At 43.3% G+C, this 20672-nt stretch overlaps 2 protein-coding genes across 8 annotated transcripts in view; both read left to right on the top strand.

The window, feature by feature from the left end:
• The window catches only part of pld1b (phospholipase D1b), a 42410-nt gene extending 40628 nt beyond the window's left edge, over positions 1 to 1782 (top strand). For all 4 annotated transcript variants that reach the window (XM_055230079.1, XM_033986001.2, XM_055230081.1 and 1 more), the window contains exon 26: positions 407 to 1782. In XM_055230079.1, coding sequence (XP_055086054.1) covers positions 407 to 631 — 225 coding nt within the window. In that variant the 3' untranslated portion in view covers positions 632 to 1782. The remainder of the gene's footprint in view (positions 1 to 406) is intronic.
• A 14055-nt stretch (positions 1783 to 15837) lies between these two features.
• tnikb (TRAF2 and NCK interacting kinase b) overlaps positions 15838 to 20672 on the top strand; it is a 62547-nt gene continuing 57712 nt past the window's right edge. For all 4 annotated transcript variants that reach the window (XM_055229994.1, XM_055229992.1, XM_055229993.1 and 1 more), the window contains exon 1: positions 15838 to 16262. In XM_055229994.1, the coding sequence (XP_055085969.1) occupies positions 16164 to 16262 (99 nt within the window). In that variant the 5' untranslated portion in view covers positions 15838 to 16163. The remainder of the gene's footprint in view (positions 16263 to 20672) is intronic.

Below are 20672 nucleotides of genomic sequence, written 5' to 3'. Positions count from 1 at the left end.
TATGCCCCTTTGGGTTATCTGGGCCTTTCCTTGGACCTTTTGAAGTGCATTCGACAGATTAATATATTTTTCTAATTATGATTTGGTTTAGTGGAATAGAGCCTGTGGTAAATATTCATCATTTTACATCAGTCAAGTGGCAGTTTGTGAAGAAAAGTAGAAAACAAAAAGTTGGAAAATACAGGACGTAGCGTTAGAATCCCTCTGTCTATGTCATCCACTGACATCAACTCCATCCAAAATACAGAGGCTAGTTATGCACAAGGAAGACAGATTAAACATTGATTTAACAAATAAAGGTGTTATTTATGTAATTTATTTGTCAAGTCATAACTATTGTGTAATTTAAACAGTTGTATTGTGTAATTTACCCTACAACCAAACATATTCTATCTTCCGTTTTTAGGTTTTCCGCTGCCTGCCGTCCAGTGATGTCCGCAACATCACGGAGCTCGAGAGCTATCTGTCCAAACCCGGCCTGGACAAAGAGGACCCAGCCCGAGCCCGCGAGGAGCTGAAGAAGATACGAGGGTTTGCGGTTCAATTCCCAATGCAGTTTCTGGCTGAACAGAACCTCCTCCCTCCCATCGGCTCCAAGGAAGCCATGGTACCAATGGAGGTCTGGACCTGAGCGAAAGAAAAGACAAGAGATTCAGACAATGTGGCGCCATCTGGAGGAGGAAGGGTGGAAGTGTATGTCCAAAAACCTCAGTGGCAAATTGTGTTACAAATTAACAACAATAATAATGCATTGGTCTTATATAGCGCTTTTCCAGATGCTTAAAGGCATGTCACAATTTTGTGCATTATTCATTCACTCCAGACTCAGTGATGGTAAGCTATAGTGGTTACAGCTGCCCTGGGGCAGACTGACAGAAGCGAGGCTGCTAAACTACACCACCGCCCCCTAATTTAAGTAGTGAGCTCTCTAGTCTTTATTGTTGTATTATGAAAAATGGTTGCCTTAATATGACAACACAACATTCTGAATTTATTTTTCACAATAGCTTCAGAAAGTGGTGCTATTTACCAACCCGTGCTCAGTTTCTGTTCACTTATCTCCTCGACTCCATCATCCCTCAACCCACTGAGGACCGAGGACCAATCAGCTCACTCTTTTCAGTGGATGTGATTGACAGCTGAGGAATCAAGGAGACAAGTGAACAGCAATGGGACACAGCCATGACTTTTTCACTGGAATGATCTCCAAGATGGCGCCATACCTGAGTATTTGTTAAAGCCAATAAACACTTGAGATATTTGAAAAGAAAAAAAGGGCAAATGTAGGGGGCGCTGCAGAGTCAGCCTGAGAATCTGTCATCAAGAAACAATGAAGGAAACACTATGCAATGTGGGTGCAGTGAACGCAGCCCCATTTAAGAGACACTAAAGTGCATTTGAAGCCTCATTTCGACAAAGTGCCAAAGACATTCCTCCTTCGTCTCACTGTGGATTTAAGCCTGAAGTGGCCTGCTTAAGACTCACTCCAAACCAGTTTCTGTTTACACTGTGTTGCGTTTAGGGATGGACCAAATGTGGGAAATTTAAGCTATACTTCACTCAACACTCCTTGATTTAAGTGTTTTTCTTTCAGTGGGAGCGCTCATACTTGAACTCCACATGAAAATTGGGACTAGACCAGGACTAGACCAGGATTGAGTCAGGACTAGACAAGGACTAGCCCAGGACCAAACTGGGACAAGAACAGGGCCAAAACAAGTCTACATCAGGACTAAACCAGGCTCAAACCAGGACCAAAAAAGTGTGAACGCACCCACTCAACATTATGTTTCTGCCAATTTCTCATGGGATGTTTTTTGTACGTTTCGAAGACATAATTATGAATTATGAAATTGATCGATTTATGGAAAATTGCCTTCTACAAATAGCAAAACTTTCAAACCGTCCTTAACTTTTTAGGTATGTCTTCCAAAAATCACATTTTCATAAATTGTAAAAATATGAACTCACAAATTGCACAAATTGCAGCTGAAACTTAATTATGGTATTAGCAAAAAATGCCTGTCTCTGTGAAATGAGAGATCATTGTATTTTGTAGAGGTGGGGGGGTATATGGCTAAACAGATTATACTGCAATTGTAGTTTTGGATATAAGAAAAAAATATTGAGTATATAGTCTAATAATAAAAACTAAGACTAAAAATGCGGCAAATATAGCTTATTAAAGGAACTGTGTGTAAGAGTTTGATTAAATACTATAAACATGACTTGTGTCCCCAGATATGAGTGTTCAAATCAAACATTGATTAGTAACAATTGTAATGTTGATTTATTCTTAAATACAAAAGCATTGGACATGATGGACAAGTTGACGATTATCCAATTGGAAAGCAGAATGAGCCTCACATGGATCTCTCATCTGGGTTGCCAGTTTGAATGCTGAAATTAAGTTGGTATAAATCTAAAATGACTGCCTCTGATCTGAATCCCGTACAGGTTAAGACACTGGTAACGCAGGTTCAGTTGTGGTTGTAGTATCTTTACATGCAGTTCCTTTAAAAATAAAATCATTCACATTTATTGTGATGTATAACCCATAACCAAGACATTTATATTCACATGTTTGTACAATTGTGATTGATTTTCAAAATCCAAAAACATACAGATATATTCATGTTTGTCAGTATCTCCCACCCCCACTACAGATCTATGACTTTACTTGTGTCTTTAATGGCAATGCCTTGTCTGTTAAATAGGTGAATGTACCTATTCATCTTAAATGCACCATTATTTATGCTATGCTCCTTCTGTTTACATTACTTTGTGTTATATTTGTTTTCAAGCTGTTGCATTGTCGTGTCTTAAAATAATGTGATGAGAAGAGACATCTGAAATTAAGTTTGTTTACATTGAATGATCTGCTGAAGGCTGGTGACCATAGTCATTAAATATTGGGTAATTTTTCATTTTGTGTCAGATTTTATTTTTACATCCATATTTGCATATTTTGAATCATTTTGTTGAGTTATAATTCATTTTCTGTGACAGTTTGTCCATCATTACTTCATACCTCACAAAGCCATACAATTTTCTTTAATGGTATAGTAGAGTAAGGGGTTGTATATTATATTTTGTGGAAAGCATAAAATTCAAATTTAAAGGTGCACCATGTAAATTTTCAGTATCTGCTAGTCTCCATAGAGATTAGTCTGAAATGTTCCACACTCTGTTATCAAACTCTTAAGTCATTCTTTTACATATATATTATTGCACAAACATTCCTTTTCATTCTTACTGTGAAAAGGGAGATCTGACCCATTACTTGACCCTCACCTGCTTCATTGTCTCTTTAGAGAAAAATACTGTGTCATACTGTGGAACATTTTAGGAAACAAGCAGATAACAAAACTTATCAGTAAAGTTACATTTGCCACTGTTGTAATTTACTAAAGGCTAAAAAATAAGTCTTTCAAATGAACTATTCCAATTATAGTACGTATAAACAAAATAACTGGAACTGGTCTCAATTTGAACTATCACAGAAGTAGACTTTGACTAAACCAGGATTTAACCATGAACTCCCACAAAGCTACCAGTTCCCATAATGATTTTTATATTTGAGTTATTTCCCACTTGTTTTGACATTTGGTTTGTATTTTTGAACACCTCTCCTGCTCTCAAATGATTTCTTTCTAATAATTTCCTGTCTTGATCTTGAAACCAATGTGGTGCCCAATGACAAAACCCCAACGTAGCACTAGCATGTGTACATTTGTCCATATTCTGCATGGGATTGCTATACTTGCTACTTTTGATGTAATATTTTAAATGCATGGTCCCACCCACTTTCCTTAAAGCATGAATCTGATTGGCTGAGAGCTTGTGTCTCGCCCCAAACTTGCCTTTTGGTGTTGACTGTTGTTCTACCTCTGTGTCACTGACTTATTATTAGAAAATCGCAATTTTTTTAAGACAGAATACACCATATATTCACAACCATTCACCAGTGTTGGACCTTATAAATACAGACCGTTAATAGAAACCAAACATTTTTACCTTTTCAAGTGTCAAATATTTCATACTATTTTTACACAGTTACTTTTAATATTGTTAGTTTAATTTAGTAGGCCTACTCAATAAAAAATAAAACTGAATTGAATGCAGAGTCCTGAAAAGGTTCAAAATTCCAAAATACAAACTGATTCAGTAAGAATCCAAGCTTTAACACAGGTATAAAGAGATAAGCTTTTTGTCCACAAGGTGCCGTGCAAAGCAAGCCTAAATTTATGTTGTCAACTTTATGCTATTTCTAAGTATGTTTTCAAATATGTAATTTAATATTTACACAGTTGAAAACATGTGTCAGTTGAATTTACTTGGTCATAACAACATAATGGAAAGGGTTAAAACATATTGAACTTTATACATAGCCTCAAACAGACAGTATGTCTAAACTTTACTTTTATACAGTTATTTGTTTGGAGCATGATGGATACAGAGTAAAATGCAGATGTGTTGTGGCTGTACTGTTTTCCCTCTTTCCCCCCTCTCTTTATCCTCCACTTCTACCCTTTCTTTCTCTCCACTCTCCCTTATCTTCTTAGGTCTTATTCACTCCATACCTCTCCCTCTTTCCCTCTCTTTCCTTCTTTCTTTCACATATTATGTCACTCTCTCACCCTCTATCCCTCCCAGTCCCTCCTCTATCTCTTCCCCCCTCTCTCTCTCACCCCTACCTCTCTTTACATCTCTTTCTCTCTCTTACTCTTTTCCTTATTATTTCTCTCTGCCCTTCACTTCGACATATCTCCCTTCTCACACTATATGTCCCTCATCTCTTTTTCTCTAATGCTCTCTAAACTTCACCCTTTCTTTTTTACCTGTTACCCCTCCGCTCCCCTCCCTCTCTCTCCCCCTCCCTCCCCTTTCTCTCTCTCTTTCTCTCTCTCACCTCCCCATCTCTCCGCCCCATCTCTCTCCCTCCCTCCTCCCTGTTTCTCTCTCTCCCTCCCCCTTTCTCTCTCTCCCCCTCCCTCCCCCTTTCTCTCTCTCTCCCCCTCCCCCTTTCTCTCTCTCTCTTTCCCCCTCCCCCTTTCTCTCTCTCCCTCCCCCCTCTCCCTCTCTCCCCTTTTCTTTCTCTCTCTCTGCTGATCCCTTGTGTCTCTATAAATTGCACTATTTGCTCAGACTGTTTTTTAGACTTGCATTTCTTTGTCGTGAGTTGCTTCTTGTCAAACATTGAGAATAAGACAATAAAGCAAGTTTTAAGAAGATCGTTCAAATCTTTGTGTCTTCATTAAATCCACCGTATCTCACTGCCATCCATCCATTTTGTCCTGCTGTGTCCTGGGCCGGGTGGCAGAGGCAGCAGTCCAAGCACGGTGTCCCATATTTCCCTTTCCACACACACGTCCTCCAGGTGTTCCCAGGTCAGCCGAGAGACACAACTTCTTGGATAAAAAATAAATAGAAAAATATGAAATGTCCCTGTGTGTCGGATGCCCTCCCTGTGTCTCCATGGGGTCTAATTCTGTGTAAAATCTGCTAACTCTAGAGTTTAGATCTGCATAAACATGTTATATGTTATATGTCATATTTTAGTCTTTTGTCAGTTCTCCTGGCCGTGTTTCAAATGTGAACTTTGAACAGAATCCTACTAAAACAGAAATCTCAAATCTGATCACGATGTCAGTGCTTATGAGAAAAAATGCCCTACCTGTAACTAAATCAAATCACCACAACAAGTATCTGCAGCTCAAATGTTTATTTATTAGATGTTCATTTTGAGCATGAAATATCTCCACAGTCCAGTCCAGTTTAGACCTTGTTTAGTCCTCCTTTGGTCCAATTAAGGTTTAAGGTATAGGATTAAATAAGATCCAAACTGAGACTAAGCCAAGTTCAAACCAGGACTGAAATTTGGTTCAGTCTCTTAATGAGGCCTTCAGTATTTAAACATAAAAGCCAGTTTCTTCTTCTTTTTCTTCTCGGGCATTTGCTGTGGGTTCCTGACAAATTCTAGATAAACATCCACATCTCCATCGCTCTTCATCAGCTGGCATGGAAGCTGGCTAAAGCCCTTAAAAATATGGTTCTTTCTGATGATCTCATCTCATAGTCAGGTTCCTCAATGTTTCTCAGTTCAATGGGGAGTTTGAAGTTTTCCTGCCTCTTGCATCTGCCCATCGCTGCTTTGGGCTCATAATGTTTGGATGGTTTAACCAGGTGCTTTTTGGCAGGTTTGGTCTTCTCTGCAGGCTGAGAGCGAGTGGGCTTTGGTGTTTGAACATCTATCTTGAATCTTACAGGCCTTTGGTTCTTCTTCAATGTTAGACTTTTCTATTTCATGTAGCAGTCTTGTCTCCTCTGTGGGGTTGGAGTGAGATGACTTACCTCTGATCTTTTTTAGAAGGCTTTGGTGCATGCGACACCTTCTTGACTACATCTGAAGTCTTCGTCTCTCAGTATTTGAGCTCTCAGTCAGTTTTCTCTTTGATCATTTGGAAGTTCTGTCTTATTTCCTTTTTGCATTTTCCGTTGTCTTCTCCCAGTAGTTCTGGTTGGTGTTGCTTGGTACTGGTTGACTTCAGATGGTGCTTCAGATGTTTCAGGGACACCATCTTGGACTGCAGATTCCTTTTTTTTTTTTTGGATCCTCTACTAAATGTTTTTTTGGGAATGCCTCAAACACTTCTGTAGCTGAGGTCTAGTGATGTCTCCTTGAGCAGTTTGTAGTTCTACAATATCAGTGTGCACTCCCTCCTCTTCAACCACTTTTCCTGTGTCTTTAGGTTGTGCTGAAGTTTGTTTGGAGGTTGTGACCTTATTTAATCTTTTGTTCTTCCTTCCCTTTTTGGTTGGTTTGGAGTTGCCCTTCCTAACCTCTGGTATCAGTGGTGTTCTAGACGTTGCAAGTACATCTTGGGCACTAGATTCCATGCTTCCTGGTTCCTCTAGTACTACAACTTCTGCTAAAGGTTCTAGTTCTTTTTGAGGCTCCTCTAAGGTCTCTATGCCATTTTGTTCGGTCTCACCAACCCCCTCAGATGGCAGAGGAATTAACGCAAGCTCTATTATTATTCTACTATTGCATCAGATTCTTGGTTTGTCATCTCTGCTTTGTCAGCCTCACCTGATATGATATCACTCATATCACTCAAGACATCATTTTGAGTCTCTGTCTCAGGTCTGAGATCTTCACCTGCTCCTCCACTTGAACATCTCCAAATGACTCTTGGTCTTGTTCTATCCTATTTTCAGTTTCTGTATCAGCTGTTTCATGGACCTCTTCTTGTGGATCTAGTTTTAGATTTGAGATGTTCTCCTGCCATTGCACCTGAACATCTCCAGCTTCTTGGTCTTGTTCTGTCTGAAGCACAGTCTCGCCTCTTGTCTCATCTAAACCAAGATGAAGTTTAGACTGTCTGGCTCTCTCCCACTCTTTCTTCTCATTCTCTAGCTCCTCCACCTTCATTTCAGTTTTCAGTTTTTCTAAAAATCTACATTTTGTTGAAAAATCACCATGACCACACCCAACCTTTTATTTAAAAGTTAATTGATAATCTTTTATTGCACATGAGTTTTGTGCAGTGTTTTTGATAAAAACTGTTAGAGGAAAGATTATGATTAGTGATTTTGTCGATCCCGGATATGTTCAACTTCCTGTAGGGTTTAGGGCGGGGCCATCATATTATTTTTACATGTCCTGACATGACCTATGTTTGATGCTAAGTTTCATTTGTCTATGAAAACATTTTTCTGGGCAGGGCTCCCATTGGTGCAATGTAAATCGATTTTTGAGGTGGTGCTACTGAGCCTTTTTCAATATTTTTTCTCTGGGTCTTCACTCAAAATTAGAGCTCACTGAACTCTAATTTTTGAAACCACTTAACTGTCTATGCATCATTGTTTACTGCTTGATCTTTGCCACTTTCCTCTAAATTGTACAAATACAATCTGGCTCTTGCATGAGTCACTGACTCGCTCTCCTCTCACACTTGGTGCTAATCATTTTTCATTTTGGTTGTGTTTACAATGCGTTCTTACTGTGAGCAGGGTGCATCTCCACAAACCTGACTTTTAAGTGACGGAGAATGTTCCAAAGTATGGTTTTAACATTCTATTGCCATGGACGTGTCACCTCCAAAAAGTTACACACTGTAGCTTTAAATAACATGGCCTTTATTAGGTACAATTGTTGTGTTTTATTCATGACAATGCTCATTAATCAACATATCAACAAGAAATTCATATGGACAATTTTATTTATATGTTTATGCCAGATGCCCATCCACATTTATTCAGTTTTAGGGAGTAGTCAGTGTGCTTCCAGATGTATAGTAGATATTCTAAAAATATCTAGCAATACATCATTTTCAAACAGCTCTATTTTTTCAAAATATACATGAATATTCCAAGTATCCATCCGTGCTCATATTACTGTAATAAATCAAAAAACAATTCATTCTTTTCATCTTTGATCTTAATGTTCCAGTCTAATTTCCTTCTGTATTTTCTTATCACAGAAACAGTAATGACAAACTGTCACTCACTGAAGCCCTGTCTGTGCTGCAGTGCTCATGTCGTCCACAGGGCGGAGCCACAGATGCGGATATTGTACTGTAATAATAGTAAGAATAAAAGTATGCAAAAGGTATCCTTGGGGTTCAACTTATATATGCAATATTTTCATGCCTTTTTCCTATTTAAAAGATATCATATTTTGTTTTAATTGGATAATCACTATGGCAACAGTCCTAATTTCTCATCATTCTGAAACACATGGATAGTGAACCTAGTAGTAGTAGTAGTAGTGGAAGCAATATTAGTGGTATAAGTTATCCCACATAAATACTGTATACCAGCTGGTATTAGTATAAATATGTGAATCTGATCATTAGTACAAGGCTGGTATAGTTGTTGTAAAGGAAGTAGCATTAGTTAGTAGGAAGGCCTAAAATACGTTCAACCTTAGATGAACTTTGACATTTTTATGGTCAGTTAATGTTTCATTTTGTCTCTTGCCAATACATGTGGATGATATTTCGAAAAATGATATATCGCTATATGTTGCTTTGGAGCAAAATTTAAATATTGAGTAATTCATCTATAATTAAAATGATACAGAAATGTCTATTGTGTAATGTCTAATCTCCCAAACAAGAGTATAAAGTGATATTAATTGACCTTTTTGCGGTTAAGTCTCTGCTCCCTTCAGTTTTGTGTGATACTTGAAGCTCACGTCAGACATTTCCATTCACATTTTAGCACGTTCTTGAGGCACTATTGAAATATTGAATGAACATTGTTAAAAAAAATTGAGATATTCATTTTTAAAGGTCCACTGTGTAACTTTTCTGGTATAGGGTCCACCACCTGCTTGTCTCCATGGGGATGTAATTGTTTGGCCTGGAATGTTCCACAGTACGGCTTTAAATTTATATTTGTCTATTTTGGATTCATTCAATTACATGCATTTATTGCTTAAAAATACCATGAAAAACAGACATTCTTACAATACACGCTGAGACGCCTCTCCGCAGATCCGACCTCTACGCTGGCCTTGGTTTTATTTTTGCTCATCTTCATGGAGATAGTTTAATGTTTCACTGTGGCACATTCAAAGCGAAACGATAACAGCTCCATGGAGACAAGCAGTTAGCATACCCTCTACAAGAAAAAATACACATCCATCCATCCATCCATTTTCTTCCGCTTATCCGGGGCCGGGTCGCGGGGGCAGCAGTCTAAGCAGGGACTCCCAGACTTCCCTCACCCCGGACACGTCCTCCAGCTCCTCCGGTGGGACCCCAAGGCGTTCCCAGGCCAGCCGAGAGACATAGTCCCTCCAGCGTGTCCTGGGTCTTCCCCGGGGCCTCCTCCCGGTGGGACATGCCCAGAACACCTCCCTAGGGAGGTGTCCAGGAGGCATCCTGAGCAGATGCCCGAGCCACCTCAGCTGGTTCCTCTCAACGTGTAGGAGCAGCGGCTCTACTCCGAGCTCCTCCCGTGTGACCGAGCTCCTCACCCTATCCCTAAGGGTGCGCCCGGCCACTCTGCGGAGGAAGCCCATTTCAGCCGCTTGTATCCGCGATCTTGTCCTTTCGGTCATTACCCAAAGCTCATGACCATAGGTGAGGGTAGGAACGTAGATTGACCGGTAAATCGAGAGCTTCGCCTTCAGGCTCAGCTCCTTCTTTACCACAACGGACCAATACAGCGACCGCATCACTGCAGACGCTGCACCGATCCGCCTGTCAATCTCCCGCTCCATCCTTCCCTCACTCGTGAACAAGACCCCGAGATACTTGAACTCCTCCACTTGGGGCAGAGACTCACCACCCACCCGGAGAGAGCAAACCACCTTTTTCCGGTCGAGAACCATGGCCTCGGATTTGGAGGAGCTGATTCTCATCCCAGCCGCTTCACACTCGGCTGCAAACCGCCCCAGTGCCTGCTGCAGGTCCTGGCTCGAAGAAGCCATCAGGACAACATCATCTGCAAACAGCAGAGATGAAATCCTGTGGTTCCCAAACCAGACCCCCTCCGGCCCCTGGCTGCGCCTAGAAATTCTGTCCATAAATATAATGAACAGAACCGGTGACAAAGGGCAGCCCTGGCGGAGTCCAACATGCACCGGGAACAGGTCTGACTTACTGCCGGCAATGCGAACACAGCTCCTGCTCCGGTCATACAGGGACCGGACAGCCCTTAGCAAAGAGCCCCGGACCCCATACTCCCAGAGCACTCCCCAAAGGACACCACGAGGGACACGGTCGAATGCCTTCTCCAAATCCACAAAACACATGTGGACTGGTTGGGCAAACTCCCATGAACCCTCGAGGACCCGATGAAGAGTATAGAGCTGGTCCAGTGTTCCACGACCAGGACGAAAACCACACTGCTCCTCCTGAATCCGAGGTTCGACTATCGGTCGGATTCTCCTCTCCAGTACCCTGGAATAGACCTTACCGGGAAGGCTGAGGAGTGTGATTCCCCTGTAATTGGAACACACCCTCCGGTCCCCCTTCTTATACAGAGGGACCACCACCCCGGTCTGCCATTCCACAGGTACTGTCCCCGACCGCCACGCGATGTTGCAGAGACGTGTCAGCCAAGACAGTCCCACAACATCCAGAGACTTGAGGTACTCAGGACGGATCTCGTCCACCCCCGGAGCCTTGCCACCGAGGAGCTTGCCAACCACCTCAGTGACTTCAGCCAGGGTGATGGACGAGTCCGCCTCTGGGTCCCCAGTTTCTGCTTCCTCCTCGGAAGACGTGACAGTGGGATTGAGGAGATCCTCAAAGTATTCCTTCCACCGCCCGACAACATCCCCAGTCGAAGTCAGCAGCTCTCCACCCGCACTGTAAACAATGTTGGTGAAGCACTGCTTTCCCCTCCTGAGGCGTCGGACGGTTTGCCAGAATCTCTTTGAGGCCGTCCGATAGTCCTCCTCCATGGCCTCCCCGAACTCCTCCCAACCCCGAGTTTTTGCCTCTGCGACTGCCCGAGCCGCGGCACGCTTGGCCTGCCGGTACTCATCAGCTGCCTCAGGAGTCCCACGAGCCAACAAGGCTCGATAGGACTCCTTCTTCAGCTTGACGGCATCCCTTACTTCCGGTGTCCACCACCGGGTTCGGGGATTGCCGCCGCGACAAGCACCACAGACCTTACGACCACAGCTACGAGCAGCCGCATCAACAATAGAGGTGGAGAACATGGCCCACTCGGAGTCCATGTCTCCAACCTCCCCCGGGATCAGGGAGAAGCTCTCCCGGAGGCGAGAGTTGAAGACCCCCCTGACAGAGGGCTCCGCCAGACGTTCCCAGCAGACCCTCACAATACGCTTGGGCCTGCCAGGTCTGTCCGGCTTCCTCCTCCGCCAGCGGATCCAACTCACCACCAGGTGGTGATCAGTTGACAGCTCAGCCCCTCTCTTCACCCGAGTGTCCAAGACACGCGGTCGGAGGTCAGATGACACGACAACAAAGTCGATCATCGACCTCCGACCTAGAGTGTCCTGGTGCCATGTGCACCGATGGACACCCTTGTGCTCGAACATGGTGTTTGTTATGGACAAGCTGTGACTAGCACAGAAGTCCAATAACAAAACACCGCTCGGGTTCAGATCGGGGAGGCCGTTCCTCCCAATCACGCCCCTCCAAGTGTCACTGTCGTTACCCACATGGGCGTTGAAGTCCCCCAGGAGAACAACGGAGTCCCCGGTTGGTGCACTGTCTAGTACCCCTCCCAGGGACTCCAAGAAGGCCGGGTACTCTGCACTGCTGTTTGGCCCGTAGGCCGACACAACAGTGAGAGACCTGTCCCCGACCCGAAGGCGCAGGGACGCGACCCTCTCGTTCACCGGAGTGAACCCCAACACGCAGCGGCTGAGCTGTGGGGCAATGAGCAAGCCCACACCAGCTCGCCGCCGCTCCCCGCGGGCAACGCCAGAGAAATGGAGAGTCCAACCCCTCTCAAGAAGTTGGGTTCCAGAGCCCAAGCTGTGCGTGGAGGTGAGGCCGACTATATCTAGCCGGTAACGCTCAACCTCCCGCACAAGCTCAGGCTCCTTCCCCCCCAGCGAGGTGACATTCCATGTCCCCAGAGCTAGTCTCCATGTCCGGAGATCCGGTCGTCGAGGTCCCCGCCTTCGACTGCTGCCCGGATCTCTCCGCACCCGCCCCTCATGGCTCCTCCCGCAGGTGGTGGGTCCACGGGAGAACGGCCCCACGTCGTTTCTTCGGGCTGGGCCCGACCGGGCCCCGTGGGGAAAGGCCCGGCCACCAGGCGCTCGCTGCCGAGCACCCACCCCAGGCCTGGCTCCAGGGTGGGGCCCCGGTAACGCCAGTGCGGGCGACGTAACTGGCCTCGTTGTAACTCTATTCATGGTGGGCTTCTGAACCGCTCTTAGTCAGACCCGTCTCCGAGGACCTGTTTGCCATGGGTGACCCTACCAGGGGCATGAAGCCCCCGACAACATAGCTCCCAGGATCATTCGGGTGCTCAAACCCCTCCACCACGTTAAGGTGGCGGTTCGGGGAGGGAAAAAAAAAAAAAAAAAAAAAAAACACACAGTGCAGCTTTAATGTTAAGGTTAAAATGATTGTTTTACTATACACCAAATACAATTCAAACTCCTTCCTTTCTTCTTTCTCCCTGTATCTTTCTGTGTTTGTAGTTTTGGGTGTGTCTGCAGTGACAGGAGCATGAAGAGAGCGCGAAGAGGAAATCTGCCCAAACATGAATGCACCACGAGACGCAGAGAGGAGGAGTTACACAGGTCTGAACACACACCAATACAAAGGCACGCTACTACAGACAGCCTAAAATACAACAATAACAACAGACACCTTCAACAACTCGCTGAAGTCAGAGTATTCAGAATGAAAAAGTAACTGTAACGCAATACAGTTACACTCCTCAAAATTAGTATTCAGAACATGTATTTGTGGTGCATATGCTTCCCAACACTGCCTTTAATAACCTATAATCAGGTTACAGATTATTCAACCAGATGCAATTAGAATACATAAATCAGGCCATGACCACAAGTAGGGAATTTGTGCAAGTGCCAAGCCTCAATGAATAAAGAGGATTACACAAGTTAGGGCATCTGGGTAAATCCTATAGGCCAAATACAATAACACCAATATCAATATCCATACAGATAAGTAAATGACAAACACTGACACTCCAATATAGACACGCATTTTTGACCATATTTCCAAACAGTCTCACTTTCCTGTCCTTTGTCCCAACACCACCGCAGCAGCAGAACCGTCAACCTCTTCAACCTCCCCATCTCCTCCTCTTCACTACAAGTCAAGTGTATTTGGTCAATGCTGGGCTTGCATGTAGGGTAATGAAAATAGAAAATGTATAGCTATAAATTGTAAGTATAATTCATTCATTCAATCAATCAGGGAGTAGTGTCAGTGGCTGTGTTTACATAGACAGTAAAAATCTGATAACACAACCCATGTTTTTTTTGTGTAACTGTCATATTTGGAAGATAAAGAACGTGAATTTTAAAATAGCTTTCAATATATAACATTTTCTTTTTCGTTTTTGCCTTAGCCACATTAGCTTGACCTTTTTGCATAATTCTCCTTGTCAAAACTTGCACGTGCGTGACATTTCAATGATCTGATAACTCCAGTAATCAGATTTTTTTGTGTGTACATGTAAACATCGCCAATTAAATCGCTCCTCCTGCTTCTTCAAATCTGGAATGATGGCTATAACTTGGCACTGGCGATCAGTATCTAAGCCTATAAGTGTTTCATAAATTATCTTTGACAAAATACCGAAATTGTGCGGTGCAAAGTGTTTAAAACGTGGTTATTAGTTATGACAACGTGACCTTTGCGTCGGGAGACCTGCAGTATCGCCTCGCGCGCCTCTGCCGTGCCAAAGCTGCTGTTATAATGAGGTGTGAGTACAGCTCCAGGGGCGTCTCCACTGCACCATAGTAAACACTAGAGAGCTCATGAGTTCTGTTACCGTGGCAACTGCGGCGGCCATCTTGTGATTGTAAAAACAGTAAAATTCTGATAACGCTGCAAAAACGAGGCCATGAAGTGCATTTATTAAAGGGTTTAGATTGATATAAATTATAATATTTGTGGGAACTCTACATCTAACCATCAGGACATGGTTTTCTCCAATTAAAAAAAAAAATAAATAAATAAATATATATATATATATATATTCACCATAAAAAAAACTGCACTGGTCTGGCCTATGCAGAATTAACATGTCCAAGACAAGTTGGACTACTCATTGGGCTAAGACACACACACACACACACACACACCCACACACACACAAGATAATTATACTTTAAAAAAAAAAAAAAAAAAAAAAAAAACTGCTAAAAAATTTCAAATCTTACTTCCTGGTTGGAAATCATGACACCACTAGGGAATTCCATAACTGTTACCTAGCAACCATATTGTACACTGGGCCGAAACTCCCCAAATGTACACAGAAAATATATTTAGACAAATAAAATGAAAACAAGATGTCCTTAAATTGTCTTTAAATAATGTTTATAGTATAAGAAAAATGTGTTTCTTGTGTAAATTGTGTTGTGAGTTTTTGGATAGAATTGTTCCAGTATGATGTCATCAAAATACACCTGTCTACTTCCTGTAATTTTCAACATATTCTTCAACTTTTCTTCACAAATTATTTCTTCTTTGGTATCATTCATATTTACAACTAGTATTATCCCACCAAATTAAGCAGAAATGAGAGAATCATCTAAATCTGTACGCACATTAAACTATCTTAGCGTTACACCACATGGACACAACCGCTGATCATTATTTTTATTGTTGACCACATTTATACACTACATTACTTGCTTGCTTAGTATATGAATGTTATGTGTGCATGAGCATAGGTGGTGGTCAGAGGGGCTAATGGCGCAGATTAGCAACCTGTTTTTTATTACGGGGGGTTGTGAAAGATGGTGTATAAATCTATAAAATATTAATATGGTTAATTTATTAGCCTACCTAATTCAATTATCAAAGTTATTCATGGGTTTTAGAGAACCTTTGCCCTTTCAAAAGATAGAAGAGAATAGGCAATTTTTTTTATTGTTAATTGCTATGGTAACAGTACTAGATTTTCATCACTCTGGCATGGATAATGAAAGTCCATCTGTATATTAGTGCACATGAGTTCTGTAGTGGCCTCTCATGTTACAGTCAGAACATGTCTGCGTTACCTGGATGTTGCTACTATATGCCTCTATAGATTGCCATGGCGACGGTTCCTCTAGTCTTTATTATGGCGCGTTGGGCGTCTCTGGAGCGCGCAGCCTCGTCACAAGCCACTCCCGCGCGCACACAGACGCACGGACAGGAGAGACGCACGCACGGAGACGTACAGTGACGGGCGCTGAGGCTGCTTCTCACGGAGGACAGGCTATGTAGCAGCGGAGGAGAGCGTCATGTAGCGGGCTCGGACTATCACTATCCCCCTCTTTCCTCTTTGTCATTTTGGATGCACATTTGGACGCTTTTCCGTGAAGGCGGCAGAAGCGGCAGCAGCGGCGGCAGAAGCGCACGGACGCGGTCTGACACGGGGCCGGTCGGGGGGTGGAGGCGGGGGGTCCGTTCTGAGCTGACGGCGGCGGAGAGGAGCGGGGGGACAGGGGAGACTGGAGATTTGGGGGGGAATTTTCGATGGTTTTTCCTGCATCCATCTTGAGATCCGCAGAGAGCACCATGGCGAGCGACTCCCCCGCGAGGAGTCTGGATGAAATTGACCTGTCTGCGCTCCGGGTATGCACACAGCACCGATACACCGATACATGTCCCTCTATCTCCAGCCATTTAACCCACCCTTCCCCGTCTCTTTGCCTCCGTCCTTGCTCGCTTCTCATCCTTGGGCTCGTGCGTGCGCGTACTGACAATGTATGTGTGTGCGGGCGCGTGCACGACAAGGAATTGGGTGTAAAATAGTGCACGCGGGCAGACAGTAGGGGCATGTCTTCACCGATGTGCAGTGGTTTCCAATTAGACCCAACGAATACCTCCAGGACGCAGCCTCGTCCATTAACCACTACAGTTCAGTGCGCTTCAGTGCTGGCTCTAGTCTGTTTGGTTTAGTACTAGTTTTATCTGACCCTGGTTTAGTGTTATCTGTGAGACTGCTGCTTTAGTCCCAATCCTTGCTGGCTCTGGGTTAGTCTTAGTTTAGTCTTGGTTATTCTTTACAATCATGCTTGAGTCCATGCAGCTCCCTTAGTGCTGATTTGGATTTGGTTTAGTCCCAGTATTGCCCTAGATTTGTCAGTTCCTGGTTAGATCATATAACCCTATCTCAGTTCTGTTTTAATCTAGAATTAGCCTTGGTTCTGTTCTGGTTTAGACCTAGTCCTTGTTCCATGCAGATTTATTTGGCCTAATTATAGCCCTCATCGTCCTGGTTCAAGTCCCACGTTTTACACCGGGTTTAATGCCAGTGTAGCACAGTTTAGTCCTGGTTTAGCTCTGGTTTAGCTCTGGTTTAGCTCTGGTTTAGCTCTGGTTTAGCTCTGGTTTAGCTCTGGTTTAGCTCTGGTTTAGTCAGGTTTTTAGATTCTAATAGTGAATGTGAATGATGTTTTGGATGTAGTTGCGGCTTAGAGATGGATGGTTGTTTTGCTCCACTTTCACACCTGGACTGGGTCCCTGTAGCTGTGCAGCATAGATCACCTTTGTACCGTCTTAAACCTGCTTACGTTAGGCCCGCTCTGCCCTGGTTTCGTTTTGTGTGGTAGCCGCTGTAAAACACGCTCTCGTCCTTTAGTCTCAGTTTAAACATCGTGTCGTGGATTCTCTGGAGCGGTGCTTTACAGGCCGGTGTATTGATGTGTAAAGTGTGGAGTCTATTTGTGGATATGGTCTTGGCAGAAGCAGTTCATAAACACATTAAGGAGGTAGTGTTTCTATTGAGCCGGTGTTAAACCTCGTGTGAGGAGAAGCATCTTTGTGCTTTGTGGACAAAAGGAGCCACTTTAGCGCCAGTGCAACATCTGAGCACAATGGAGAGAAGCGCGCGTGTGACCTGTCATCAAAGTGTGCAGAGGAGCAGCGGATGTGGCGCTGATATTGGCGCAGGCAGTGATTGATCAGGGCTTGTTTGTTGTTGCTGTTTTTTCCTCAACAACTGGCGCGTGATGTGACGTGAGTCGCTGCTGATGCTTCTCCCGCCGCTCACCGCGTGCAGCCACGTGCGCGTGCGTGAGGCCGGATAATAAGCCGCGCGGTGTCTGTGCATTGCAGAATGTGGGGCAGATGTTAAGCTCAGCTCAGCCGCGGCTTGACACACTGTCCCCACTTTCACACGCTCTCGCACGCGTGCACGCGGACCGGTAGACACGCGGCACACCGGTACACGCACGCGCCGAGCAGAGCCGCAACAGGAGCGCGTTCCGCCATTTCGTGATGTGATGGTGGCGACAGCAGCATCAGCACCGAGCAGCAGCACGCACGCGCATGTGTGCGCGAGGAGACAGTGCAGGAATGTGCGCGTGCCATGTGATGAGACAAAACACAGAAACATGAAGTGCGTCCACATTTATCTGTAATGGACTTAAGCTGAGCTGCCTATGAGCAGCTGAGGGACTTCACACAAGAGCAAATCCAAACGGACAGAGAGAGTCAGTCCCTCTGTGTCCCTCTGTGTCCCTCTGTGTCCCTCTGTGTCCCTCTGTGTCCCCGTGAGACAGGGGACTGTGTGTCAGCGTCTCTGAGGAGCAGGGCTTATAGCAATTACACCGGAGCCATGGATTTATGCAGTTCTCTTTATGCAAACAATTGGTGCAAATCATGCTATAGACTATTATTCTGGATTTAATATTTAATTCAAATTGATCCTGTGTTTTCTGCACTGGTCCTAACCTCTGTCTGATCCTTCATACTTTCACATTCATCTAGTCTGTACTGTAGGCATATTTTCACATTTTTACCAGAAAGTTGTGTCTTTATTTAAGTCACTTTTATGTCAGCAGATAACATTAGGGATACTGGCCTTTAAAATGACCAGGCTTGTGATAGTTGGCTGAAAAAAGGTGAAATCAAATGTGCTTCAGTTTGACCTTGACTGAAAAGTGAAACTATTTTTTAAAATAATCTTGTAACTGGTGTCCTCACCAGGCTTAAATCTGTGTTTGGATGTTCAGGAGATAAACTTATCAGAGTCCCGCTGGCGTCAACTTTTAGCTAATCTCTTTGGCAGCCATTTTTATAGTTTTTGGACTTAGAAGAACTTTACTGTTTCAAATTTAGAGTATAGTTCCTGTCAGATAGTAAATATTTAATTAACTTATTGCAATCTAATTTTTTACCAAGAGAGACAAATACAGAGTCCAAAGTGCAATAAACATTTAAATAAAGATTCAAGCTTATAGAGCTGCAAGATGAATCCCAATCAAATCAAAATCGCAATTTGAATGGACAGAATGAGTAAATCACAAAGGCTGCCACTGCTGAAGGACCATAATTTCCTCCACAAACAAAATCTCCTGTTTTATTCTGAATAAAAACTGCTAACCTTGTAGTTTAGATCTGTTCAAAAAATATGAAATATAATTCTTGTATTAGTTTGTCAGTTCAGATTTCAGTCTTTTTGTCAGTTCTTCTAGATACATTTAAAATGTGAACTTTGGACAGAATTATATTATTAAAACATAAATCACAAATCTAATCACAATGTCAATGCAATACAATCGTTCAGTCCTGCTTAATAACAATGCAATGCAATGAAGGAGTAGTAGGCCTACGTTATTCCTGATGGTAGTGAAGAGGAGGAAAGGGAGAGTCCGAGGAGGCTATAGTTCTGCTGCTGTGTTGGAGGAGGGGTAGGAGTTTAATCAGTGAGATAAAGGAGAGCAGGAAGTGTATTGCAATTGGTTAAAAATGCTGTCTTCCTGGTTGAAATTACACTTCAGGTGCACTGACTTTTCTAGTGTAGGTATGATTAACATGTCTCTATGGAACGTTTCTGAGGAAATCGACAAGTCTAAAGCCAAAGTAATGACATCTCCATGGAGACAAGCTGGTGGCTCACGCTCTGTCAAGAAAGTTTCATAATGCACCTTTACTATGGGTGGTTTTCAGATGTGATGATGTCATACTCCCAGACGGCGGCAAGAGACAGATTTTCCCTGTTGATTACATTGTACTTTGCCATGAAATATCCAAATGGTAAATTCACAAATGTTAAACAATATTTTTATGACTAAATCAGCAGAGGTGTCCAAACTTGTTTTCACAGAGGGGCCGTATCTAAATGTATTTGAGGCGGAGGACTGCAGACAGGTGATCAATGCAGTGAGTTATTCAGATGGGAGTATTTAAACACATCCAGCTTTGACAGAGACGCTCTACCTTTAATAAGACTGTGGAGCGTTAATTTTAGGTCTGTGTCACACTGCAGCATGATGTCATTGAGTTTATAGTTGTAAAATGACTTAAACTGTTGTGAATTTGCAAAAAAAACAAAACTTTCCATTTGTGATATCTGTGTAAACCCTCAGTCATCCAGGTTGATTGAAGTAGATTTTCCCTCTAATGTGATAAGTTGAGCCAATTCTTCAGGAGGCATGAGGGACAACAAAAATCCTCAGAGGGCCGTATTTAGCCCCTGGGCCATAGTTTGGACACCCCTGGACTAAAGTATTTACAGGTCAGCTAAACAAAAACTTTTATCATGGCTGTAAGAGAGACTGAAAACACAACTAAAAAGCACCAATTTGGGATGATTTATGAGGCACACCAATTCTTATTTGAACACTATTTGCAGAGGACTAAATGGCTTGAAGCTTTACATGTTTGCCCTTAGTTTTTATAGCATATCCTGAAGAGAGGTTCACTGGGAGAGTTGGAGTCTGTGGGAAACAGCCAGGGCCCTAGAGTGCGGGATAATGAGAGGGTTTTAGAGGCAGGTAAAACTCGACAGGTATGCAACACGACAGCACAGGGTCAAATACCAAGAACATACCAAGTCTATGTACAGGGCTGGCTCAGTTATCCTCACAAAGGGCTGAACGATCTGGGAAAAATGTCCAATAGAGATATTTCCGAGAAGTATTTAGATTTGCGATTTATGTTTTAAAAATAGGATTCTCAACGTTCACATTTTAAACGTGTCCAGAAAAATTGAGAAAAAGACTGAAATCTGAACTGATAAACTAATAGAAGAATCAC

The sequence above is a fragment of the Periophthalmus magnuspinnatus genome, chromosome 20 (assembly GCF_009829125.3).
Source record: "Periophthalmus magnuspinnatus isolate fPerMag1 chromosome 20, fPerMag1.2.pri, whole genome shotgun sequence".
Lineage (NCBI taxonomy): Eukaryota > Metazoa > Chordata > Actinopteri > Gobiiformes > Gobiidae > Periophthalmus > Periophthalmus magnuspinnatus.
The sequence above is the reverse complement of the archived record's forward strand: the minus strand, read 5'-3'. Positions and strand labels throughout refer to the sequence as shown.